The following is an 11144-nucleotide window of genomic DNA, read 5'->3' as shown; positions in this document are numbered from 1 at the left end:
ATGGTGGCCATGCAGAGCGCGCTGCTCCCTTTCCTGGCCCTCTGGGCGGGCTGCTGCCCTGGAGGGGCCCTGACCAGGCAGGGGCCGGGCCTGAGAGAGCCCGTGCTGCAGCCAGCCTCCACAGGGCTTCCCACCCTGCGGCCGCTGCTGCCCAGCCCGTCTGGGCCCCCCGACGGTGAGTAGGGAGCACCAGCAGGGAGGCTGGCAGGACGGGACCCTGCCCCGCTAGTGGGACCCCCCGTGGCGGGGGCAGAGGGAGAGCGAGCGGGTCACCCTGAGGCTGCCCACGAGGTGCCCCCCGTGGCTGTTCGGTTCAGGGCCAGGAGGGACCCATGAGCCTCAGGGAATCCTCCCTGGGGGGGAGGGGGGGACTGCAGACTCTGGGAGGCCCTGGCGCTGGTTGCCCAGGGTGGGGGCGGGGGAGGGGAGACAGCCCCCTAGGAGGGGCCACTGCAGCTGGGTCCCAACCTGCCGCTGCCTTGTCCCAACAGGCCTGAAGGGTCCCCAGGAGTTCTGAGAGGCAGGCAGGGCGACCCATCCTGCCCTTGACATTGAGCTCTCTCCGCTCCCCCTCTCTCCCACTCGGGGTCCCCCACTCTGGGACCATGAAAAATCGGGGAGGAGATCAGGGAATCTCTGACACTTGGTGGCCTTGGGGGTCGGTGACAGAAGGCTGAGAGCCCCTGAGGAGAGAAGAGGGCAGAAGTGAGGCCTGGGTGGACAGAAGGAGGGAGGCGGGCTGGCCGACAGCTGATCCCCTGCTCGGGAAGGAGGTGCTGCCTCCCCGCCACATAGTGGTCCAGGCACCCCAGCCCACACCGGCTTCTTCTGCGGGTCGAGTGCGACCCACCCCCGGGAACGGCGGCCCGGACAGCCCTAGTGACGGGCAGCTGGACAGGCCATGGCTGCGGCCCACCTCCGAGGAGGGAGCCCCTGGAGCCCCCAAACAGCCCCCAGCCCCGCGCTGGAAGGCCCCCGCCAGACCCAGGCTGGCCCAGAGGAAGGCGACGCCGCCAGCAGCCTGGGGGCAGGAGCAGGGTCACAACCACGGGGCCGGCGCTGTGCAGTCCCATCTCCAGGCCACAGCCGCAGCGGGGCCTGGGGCGGCGAGGCCCCGGGCTGCCGAGCTCAGGCCCTTGCAGGCAACCAGGACCCCCCGAGCCCAAGAGGGGACAGTGGCTGCCGAGGAGGGCCAGGGCAGGCAGGCAGGGGGCCAGGAAGCCAGGAAAAGGGGCCCAGAGCCTAGGAGGCCCCCCAAAGGTGAGGACCAGCTGGGACAGGCAGCCCCCATATGGGCCCTGCAGGGGGTGAAGTGGCCGAGGCAAGAGCCAACCTCCGCCAATCATACTAACGTCCCCAGCCACTGAGACCCCACCGCGCTCTCAACGTGCCCAAGCTGAGCGGCCCCGTGTGTGGGCAAGTGGGGAACCCTCCCAGGGCAGGTCCCCTCCCCCAGCCTCAGGGCCCCGATCTGGGCCTTTGCCCTTGGTGCCAAGGGAAGGAGGCCCAGCGGCCTGTTGTCCCAGCTCAGCTGGCCAAGTCACCGGCAGGTCCAGGGAGCCCCGGGCAAGCCCCTGCCCCTCGGCGGGCCCCTGTTTCTATGTGGCCAGGCTGGGGCCTCATCTCTCATCCTCCAGGGGCCTCCCAGCAACCCAGCCCTGGAGGCTGGCGTCGAAAGAAAGATCACACCCGAGGCCAAGGTGGCAGCGGCAACTCGGAGACCACAGGTCGTGGGCGGAAAAGGCCTGGAAGCAGGCAAGGGCACGGCCATGGGCTTGCAGACCCGGGCGCTATGGAGCAGGCCATGCCCTCCCTGCCGGCCTCCTGCCTCCTGGCCCAGGCGGCCATTGCCTGTGGCAACGTCAAGATGAAACACGTCCCTGCCCTGTCCGACCCCAGCCTGACGACGCTCTACCTGGCAGGTGGGTGTCCCCTCTTCCCTGCACCCACTCCCGTGGCAGGGGTGAGAAGGCCATACACCTTGGTCCCTTGGCCACTGTGGCTGCCACGCCACCGCGCCTGGGGTCGGCCCGCCTCCCCTCTGACCTGGGACAGTCAGAAGAGCCAGCTCCTTCAAAGAGTGTCACTGCTGCCTCCGGCCCGCGTGGGAGAGGCAGAGTGGCAAAGGAGAGGGGGACAGAGGGGCGTGGAAAATGGCTGCCCCGTGTGCGCACAGAGAATGAAATTGCCGAGATCCCGGCCAACGCGTTCCTGGGAGCGCCCAACCTGGAGTGCCTGGACTTGAACAAGAACAAGCTGGATGCCCTTGGCCTGCACCCCGATGCCTTCAAGGTGCGTGGCAGCCCCTCATCCTGCTGTCCTGGGGGGTGGCGCGGGAAGAGGCCCCGGGCATCCTCTGCCCGCCCCCCTGCCCTACCTGGAGTGGGAGCTGTGCAGAAACCCAGCGCCGCGGGCTTTGATGATTTGGGGTAATGCGGCCCATAGCTACGAGCATGGGGAGCAACACAGATCCTTGGGCCCCACAAGGAAGCAGCACTCCTGGGAGAAACTTAGGGGAGTCCCCGAAACCCCCAGACAGGCCTGGTCCAAGAGGGAACCAGGAAGCCACAATGCAACCAAATAGGGGGCTCCCTGGGCAGGATGAGCCCAAAGCCATGCCCAGAAGGCCTAGTGCCAGCCAGCAACACCCCAGTCTCCAGCGCCCTCTTCTCCCCCAGCCCCCTAGAGTCTGACGCGGCTGATGCGGCTGAACCTGGATGGGAACTCACTCTCCACGGTGCCGGCCTTGCCTGCCTCCCTGCAGGAGCTCAACCTCAACAACAACCTTCCGCAGGGCCTGCAGCCCAGCAGCCTCCGGGGTGCGGGCAGGCCCCCGGGGACAGGGGCCAAAGGGGCTGGGCCCGAGCAGCCACGGAGGCCGAGGGCAGCGGCTGTCCAAGGCGGCCTGGCTGGAGGGCAGACGTGGTAGCGCCAGCCCAGGAAGGCGGCCCCGGCTCCGAGGGCCGGGGGGGGTCTCTGGAGCTGCGGTGGGCAGCTCCCAGCAGGCCTTCTGAGCTCGGCGGTCAGCTCACCTGCCCCTCTACCCGCCGTCCGCAGGGCTCGGCCAGCTGCTCACACTGGAGGTGGAAGGGTTCCCATCGGCTGCACGATGGGAACATCTCCCCGCTGGCCTTCCAACCCCTACGCAGCCTGCTCTACCTGAGGCTGGACCGGAACCGGCTGCGGACCATCCCGCCCGGCCTACCAGCCTCCCTGCAGGTGAGCTGGGAGCCCCGAGGCCACAAGAGGCAAAGCTGTGGCCGAAAGACTGGAGCGTCTGCCCACGCCAGCCAGGCCGGCGGGTAGAGCTGCCCACGGGGGGGGGAATTTTGACGATAAACCCACAAGGCCTGCGCACCAAAGGGCCTTTCCTCCGCCTGACCTGACCTTCCTGGAGCCCAAAATTGAGGCTCGAGGACTGTCCTGGACCCGCTGGGTGTCCCTGCACACGGCTCATGGCCTCTCTGGGCCGCGTGATCCCCCGTGCTTGGCGGTACTCTCTGAGCCTGTGTCCTGTGGGGCTCTGAAGAGTCATGACAGGGCTTGCGGGTGTCGCTGGGATCCTTTGCACAGCTGGCCATGGCCCTGAGAGGGGCAGAGACGGAGGGACCCAGTGGAAGGGGGCAGGGGACCCGGCCAGGCTGCCAGCGAGTGGTGGGTGGGGCGCTCACCCCGAGCCCTGGCCCTAGGAGCTGCCTTGGGCACCAACGTCATCGAGGAGGTGACAGAGGGCACACGGAACCGCAGCCGCAGCCTCAGCGTGCTGGCTCTCAGCAACAACCGGCTGCAGGAGGACCGGCTGGCGCCCCGCGCTTGGCTCGAGCTCCCGTGAGTGCGCTGCCATCCACCCTGGCACCGCCCGAGCTCCGCCCCCATGGGCCGAGCTGTGGAGTCCAGAGAGAGAGGATGCTCCCTAAGGAGGCAGAGAGTCAGGAGGGAAGGCCGCGAGGGCTGAGGGAGGGCGCTGTTGCTCAGGCCTGGTCTCTGGTGGGTCACCAGGGTCACCTGCCTCCCTGCCCAGGGCTCAGGGTGGCCTGGGCCCTCAGCCACACCTGCTCCTCCAAGATTTCCCTCTGTCCCTCCCACCCGACAGAATCCCCAAGACCACAGAAACCCCCTCCCCTGCCCATGCCCGGAGGTGCCGTGGGCCCAGATGGAGGGGCAGGCTGGGTGGTGGGAAGCCACATGGGCAGGAAGGGGCATGGGGGAGATGGCAGCCATGGGAAGAAGGCATGTGAGTTTCCCAGGGCAGCCGTAACAAAGTACCACAACGTGGGTGGCTTCAAACAACAGAGATTTATGGCCTCACAGTTCTGGAGGTCAGAGGTCCAAAATCAAGGTGTGGCAGGGCCGTGCTCCCTCTGCAGGCTCTAGGGGAGGGTCCTTCCTGCCTCTTCCAGCTTCTGGGGGCTCCAGGTGCCGCTTGGCTTGTGGCCACATCCCTCCAGTCTCTGCATTTGTCTTCACGTGGCTTCTCCTCTGTGTCTGTGTCTGTGTCTCTCCTCTTCCATCTCTTATAAGGACACCTACCATTGCATTGCCCATCCTAAACCAGGATGATTTCATCTCAAGATCCTTCACTTACATCTACAAAGACCTTTTTGCCAAATAAGGCCACATTCACAGGTTCTGGGTAGACATATCTTTGGGGGGCCACTATTCACCCCACTACAGGAAGAAGGGTCCAGGATGAGTACCCATGATCTCATTTGGACTGCTGAGTCGGGTCGCTGGCAGGAGGGGCCCAGGAGGAGACAGGGCCCTTACAGGCACTGCCTAAGGAGTCAGGATGTGACCCCGGGAGCAGCTGAAGTGCTGGGGGAGTACAGTCCATGGGATCTGAAGACCACCGAGGCAGGGCAGGGGTGGGGGGCTGGGGGGAGGCAGGGGTTGACAGTCCAACCTGCCATTCCAGAGACTGGAGCCTCCCACCCTGCGTCCTCGTGTTCCAGGAAAAAGTTACCAGGACGTTTGGGTTTAATTATTCCTCTTTCCTCTCCCCCTCTTGCCAAGGGGGCAAAGGAAAGCAGACAGCAGCCTAGGGAGGGGCCGCCCAGCCGTGTTCCACTCCCGCCGCGGGGCCTGGGCAGGGGGCTGGCGGCCACCCAGCTTTTCTCCAGCTGGTAGACGGCTCGGCAGGCTTGGGAGGCACCGGAGCCCCCGCCCCCATGGACTGAGGACGGCTCCCATCCCAAGGCCAAAGGGCTGACCCCACCCACAGGGGCTGGGGGATATCACTGAGAGAAGTCACTTTCCTTGCTCGGACCCGTTCTAGAAGCATCACCACCCTCTGCTCTTGATTTCCCACCATGGAGTGACCTGGGCTCACTGCCCGCCTCCCCGATCCCTCGGGGTTCCCTGGCCCTGACCCCTCAGAGCCTTATTTTTCTGCGGTGAGCTAGGTAGGACCCCTCAGACTCCTTTTCCCAGCCTCAGCGGACAGAGGAGCGCACAGCTGCCATCTGGGGGCAAACCCTCACTCTCCCCTTGGGCTGTGCCACTAGCTACCCCCACCCCGACCCCTGGGCCCGCGGGAAGCTGGAGGCCTTGGACTTGTCGTACAACCGGCTGGTGCACGTGCCCTCCTTCTTGCCCCGGGGCCTCCGCCGCCTGACACTGCACCACAACCGCATCGAGCGCATCCCCGGCCACGTGTTCACGCACATGAAGCCGGGCCTGGAGGTCCTGCATCTTTCCCACAATAGCCTGCGTGAGGACGGCATCCGCGGCGTGTCCTTCCTGGGCCTGCAAGCCTCCCTGGCCGAGCTGCTCCTGGACCACAACCAGCTGCAGGCCGTCCCACAGGGCCTCCTGGGCCTCAGGGCCCTGCAGGTGCTGAGCCTGAGCCACAAGATCAGGTAGGGCCGTGGCCTGTGGCCATCCTGCTGTCCCCCCACCCCACCCGCGTCCCTACCGCCAGCCCAGGAGGAAGCTCGGCTGAAGCCCGGAGGCCCAGCCTGGGAGGTTGGCCAGGTGCTCTGGCCTGTGGGCTCGTCACCCAAGGGCCTCAGAGGCTGAGGGCGGGACTGTGGGGGGCATCCTTCACCACCCCCACCTCCCCATCTTGGTCGCCGTGACTGGAGGCTGTAGCCGCTGGCAGGCCCGGGCAGCCAAGGTGGACAGCTGCAGACAGCAGAATCTGGGCAGGGGGTGGGCGGGCGGAGGTTGGGAGGGCTCTGGCCCAGAGCAACAAGGGCCGAGCCCCGAGTGGGCAGGTGGCAGGTGGTGGCAGCGACCCGCCTGACCCTCCACCCTGGGTCTGGTGTCTCTGCCTTGGTCTCACCACCCCCTCGCTGTCGGGCTCCTCTTTCTCTCCTCTCACCTGAGGCCTGACTCTCCTTTCTGGGGTCTCTTCTCCTCTGCCCTGCCCTGCTACCCCCACTCCACAGGCACGTGCCCCTGAATTCCATCTGTGACACACGCGTGGCCCAGGACTCCAACCTCATCTCCACGCACCTGGAGAACAACCTTATAGACCGGCGTCATATCCCACCCACCACGTTCTCCTGCATCCGGGCCTACCACAGCGTGGTCCTCCAGCCCCAACAGGGGGAGGGGGCGTCCGCCTAGCCCCATCAGCCTTCCCCGCCCCCTGCTCTTTTGGGACTGGGTGGGTGGCGGGGCATCTTTGCACCACTGGGAGAAAGATGTAGAAGACCCTGCTGCTTCAGATGCACCCATGTCCCATTGACTGCTGAGGCCCCTTAACTTAGTAAATGACCCAGCCTGGCGTGGCGCTGGTTTGGACTTGCACATAATAAATGCATCTCATTCAAGCCCGCTTGCCTCCACCAGCCTCCCTCCCTCCTGGATCTAAGCCGCCTGTGCACGCTGACACTCCGTTGTGCATGGAGCCCCCAGAGCCCACATCCTGGACACTGCTTTGTCAGCAGAGGGTTAAGAGGGCCTGGTTCTAGAAGTTTCTCCGAGAGCCTCCCCACCCCCACCCACCCTGGCCAGGGTTCTGAAGTCCCAGCGTCACCACCCTCTTGTCCAGGACGCATCCCTGTCCCAGGAGTGGACGCACGCAGGGTGTCACCACCCCCTGACTGGAGTTGCTGACTGTCTGCTGAGCCCTAAAGACAGGACCCATCCTGTGCTGGGTGGGGACGCAGGAGCTGCGGAGCCCCCTGAGGCCCCTGGAACAGTTGCCCTGCCTGTGAGGCCCAGGCTGTCACCGCGCCCAGTGCTGGGGAGGGAGAAGGACAGCGAGTGACAGGCATGGAGGATGCGGCCGATGGGGATGGGCCCCGGCCTTCAGTGCTGCCGGATGTGGGCGCAGTGAAGGAAGCAGGGCCCCAAGTGCCCACTGCCGACACCTTGCCCCGCCAGCACCTTGGGCTGGGGTCTGGGCCTGGGAACCGTGAGTCTCGCTTTGGTCCCATTCTGTAGCCAGTCCCCCCACCCCCCTCCGTGAGTTCTCAGCAGAGAAAAGGCCAGACTCTGGAAGGGGGCGGGGAGAGGCCTGGGAAGCTGGCGGAGTGTTTGCTTTGGACTCATCCCTGCATTCCTTCTCCTCCGGGCCCACAGATATGACACTTCCTGTTTGGACTGGGTCAGAGGTCAGCAGCCCTTGAGGCGCTGGCCCTGAAGGAGCGCCCGCTGCTTTCCCAGCTCTCACGACCCCTCCTCCCCAGCATGGCTGCCTGGCCCCGGGCCCCCCTGCTCCAGGGCAGTCAGCCCCCAACCCCTCCCTGCACTCAGGGGTCAGGCCCCCACCGGGAGGCACAGGAAGTTCAGGCTGGGCGACCCCACCCCCCGCCGCTCGCACTTCCCCACTGAGCAGGCCCTCTGGGTTAATTCCACTGCAGATGGGGGACTCAGCCCTTGGAGCTGCCGGCAGGTGGGCAGACAACTCCTGCACAGCCGGTTCGAAGCCTTCCTCCCGCCTCATGCCCCACATCGTGGCCTGCAGGAGAAACAAGCCCAGGGAGGAGCGGAAGAGAGCGAGGGAGGCAAAGGACGTGTCAGTGAGCAGTGCCACCATGACGGGCATGCGGGGCCAGTCCAGAAACCGCCTGGCCCCCCGGCCCTGCACCTGCTCCCCCTCGTGGCCCCCACCCGAGCCTCCTGGCCCTGCTGCTGGGGGCTAGCCTCCCCCAGGGGAAGACCACGGGGCCCCGCGCTTCATGGCGTCCCTGCGTCTTGCTGGCTTCGCAGGAGGCCCACAGATGCCTCCCTGTGGCACAGCCCCCGGTCCAGCTTCCCTCGTCTGGCCACACCCAGAGCGTGCCTCTCTAAAGATAGCTAGACACAGGCCGGGCCTCCACGGAGCCCCCTTCGAGCCCTGAAATTACAGCCCTGGCGGCCCGGGACATAGAGCCGCTGTGTGATTATGTCCTCGGGGGAAGGTCAAGAAAAGCTCTGGCATAGAGAGCGCCAGCTTTCACCGGCCACGCCTCGGCCATCAGCGCTGGTAAACTTCCAGAGAGCGGAGGCTCGCCTGCTCCGCAGCCGTTCGGCTCCCGTTAGCAGTATCCTCATCCAGAGGGCCCCCTGAGCACACGTTATACCTGCTGCCCCTTGGGGCTCCAGGGTGTCATGACTCTGGCCTCAAGGAAGCAGTGAGGTGCGAGGGGCCGCCCCCTAGTGACTGTGGGCCTAGCCCCTGCCCTGCCCCTGCCCAGCCCCTAAGGGTGCAGAGATCGGGGGTGGATGAAACCAGCAGGCCGTGAATTCGGGGGTGCCCGCTTGGGTTCCGGGGTGCAGCGCCTAGGAGCCTCGAGGGCCCTCTCCAGGATCTCAGCTGAGTTCTAGGCAGGGTGGCACGCTCAAGAAGTGACCTTGATGTATGTGTGTGATGTGTCCCTGCCTGGAAAGTGGTCCTGGAGGTGGAAGGGGACTCCCGTGGGCAACGCCTTGCTCTGGGCTGGCCGCACAAGAGCCCTGTGGGAGCACTCCAGGGAGAGGTCGGAAGGCAGCCCCAGGGCGCCACTGCAGAGCCGCCGCCTCCCAGAACTCCCCCCTGCGCCCCATCCGGTGTGCTCCAGGAGAGTGAAGGGCGCCAGCGGAAGTTGAGGCTGATTGGCTCAGTGCCCGGGGAAGGGACAGACCATGCAGAGGGGAGACCTGAGAAAGGAGTGGGGAGCCCAAGACAGACAGGGGGAGTGATGAGCAGAGGCAGAGGGGAGTGAGCAGGGCACCAGCCAGACATAGCAGGGCAGGGAGGCTAGGAAGGCCCTGGAAGGGGTCTGGCAGAGGGCCCCTGAAGGTCAGGGTCGGGCAGCTCTTTCTCGGGCCCAGAAACTCATGGGCCGAGCAGCTGGGTGGGCTGGAGCCCAGGGTTGGGGGTGATCTCTGTCAGCTGCTACCACCTCTATAGGGGCTCCCTCTGAGCCCCTGGAAGCCCTGCCCACTGGGCCACCTCCCAGGCTCCCAGGCTCTGCCCTGCAGGGACCCGCATCAAAGGCAGGGTTTCGTGCCCACAGGGGATCAGAGGCTTGAGGCCTGCCCTCTGGGTGCCCTGCTTCTGTCCTGGGGCCTCCCCTTCTCGCTTTGAAGCCAGGGCACCAACAGCTGCAAGCCAGAGGGACGGGCTGCAGCTGACTCCGGGTCCTTCTCCACACACAGGCCTACAGGATGGCAACAGGCTTAGATGGCCCTGCCTGGGGTGGACCCACAGCTGCTCACCAGCCCTGCCGCCCCTCCTCTCAGCCCCCTTCCGCCCTGCACGTTTCTCTCCCCACCACCGCTGGCTTCTGCCTGCCCCGCACCCCTGCCCCACTACCTTTCAGCGCCTGCCCTGGGCTCTGGGGCTCTGGGCTGGGCACCAAGGTGTTGGCAGGGGCGGCAATGACCCAACAAGGCCTAGATGAGGGCTGGCTGCTCTGCGCCGGGACACAGCAGTGTGGCCTGAGGACCCGGGCAGGGGCACGGGTGGGGCCCCGGGGCAGGACGCTTTCCTGGGAAGCCTGAGCCGGCCACCAGGCTGCTTCTCAGGTCAAGAGAGCCGCGTCTTTACTCTTTCTGGCAGAGGGGTCTTCTGCCAAGGGGCCTGCTGGGGGTTCTGGGCTGAGGGGCGGGCTGGTGCCGGCAGGATCACCCAGCCCTCCGAAGTACCTGGGGGGAAGAGTCCAGGCTGGGGCTTTGGGGGCCTGTCCAGCGGTGTCCCAGAGGCGCAGGGCATGCTAGGAGAGGGTGCTGCCCCCCCGCCGCCTCCCCTGGCCCCACCTCTGATCGCTCGGCCAGCCCTGTCTGCCACTGGTTCTTGTGGAGCTAAGACAGCTGTGCATCGGCCTCCTCCAGGGGCCCGGGGGCCTCAGGAAATGCCTGCTCTTCCTTCCTGCCTTGCCCCCCATGCCTGCCCTCCCCTGCCTCCTGCTGCCGCCTCGCAGCCCTGAAAGGCCAGAGGACGTGCTGTTCTCAGCGCCGCTCAAGCTGGGGTCCAGGTTGTTCCCGCACTGCAGCCACAGAGAGAGCTGAGGCCTGGGGAGAGGGAGGGGGAGGGGGAGGCCCAGGACTGAGGTGCAGGCCGGCTGGTCTGGGAGTGGCCCCCAAATTAGAGGGCCAGGCCCAGTGACTCAGTGGGCCTTGGCCCGGGTGTGCAGTTATGGCTTATTGCAGACTGCAAACCACAGACACAAGAGCCTTCCAGGCGCAAAAACCGTACTTACGGACATATTGCCCCAGACGTACCCCCCAACTGCGGGAAAGAGCTCCAAGGCGCAGGGTGTTGCCTCACCACCGCCCGCAAGTTGCTCCCTCCAGGAACGTGCCGGCCCACCACTCGGCCTTCCCACCTCACGGCGTCCCTGCTCCCCACGCCCTCCACACCTAGCCCTGGGCTCTGCCTTCCACCAACACCGTGCCTCTTCCCTACTTGTCTGCTCTAAGTCATCTCCTCCAGGAAGCCTTCCTGAGCCTCTGGTGCTGTGTGTGGCCCTGGCGTGCCCCAGTCCCCTCCTCACAGAGGGGACCTTACTCAGTAAGCGACTTGGCTCCCTGGGCAATGGGCATGCCTTGTGCCTATTTCCTTTCATTTGAAAATTTTGTAAACAGCTTTATGGAGCTAAAATTTACATACCATACAATTCACCTATCTAACGTGCACAGTTCAATGGTTTTTATTTAGCATATTCACAGAGGCCGCAACATCATCATAGTCGATTCTAGCACATTTTCATCACGTCCAAAAGAAAACTGAT

At 65.5% G+C, this 11144-nt stretch overlaps 1 protein-coding gene across 1 annotated transcript; it reads left to right on the top strand.

Annotated features, from left to right (window-relative positions):
- Positions 1-6570, top strand: LOC132514013 (extracellular matrix protein 2-like). The gene is given in 10 exon segments (XM_060138650.1): positions 1-175; positions 796-1260; positions 1638-1922; positions 2177-2292; positions 2687-2819; positions 3058-3092; positions 3094-3223; positions 3693-3832; positions 5539-5858; positions 6390-6570. Coding segments are annotated over 10 exon segments (1980 nt in total).
- The last annotated feature ends 4574 nt before the right edge of the window (positions 6571-11144 follow it).

This window comes from Lagenorhynchus albirostris, chromosome X (assembly GCF_949774975.1).
Source record: "Lagenorhynchus albirostris chromosome X, mLagAlb1.1, whole genome shotgun sequence".
Classification (NCBI taxonomy): domain Eukaryota; kingdom Metazoa; phylum Chordata; class Mammalia; order Artiodactyla; family Delphinidae; genus Lagenorhynchus; species Lagenorhynchus albirostris.
Note: the sequence above shows the minus strand (reverse complement) of the source record. Positions and strands in the feature narration are given on the sequence as shown.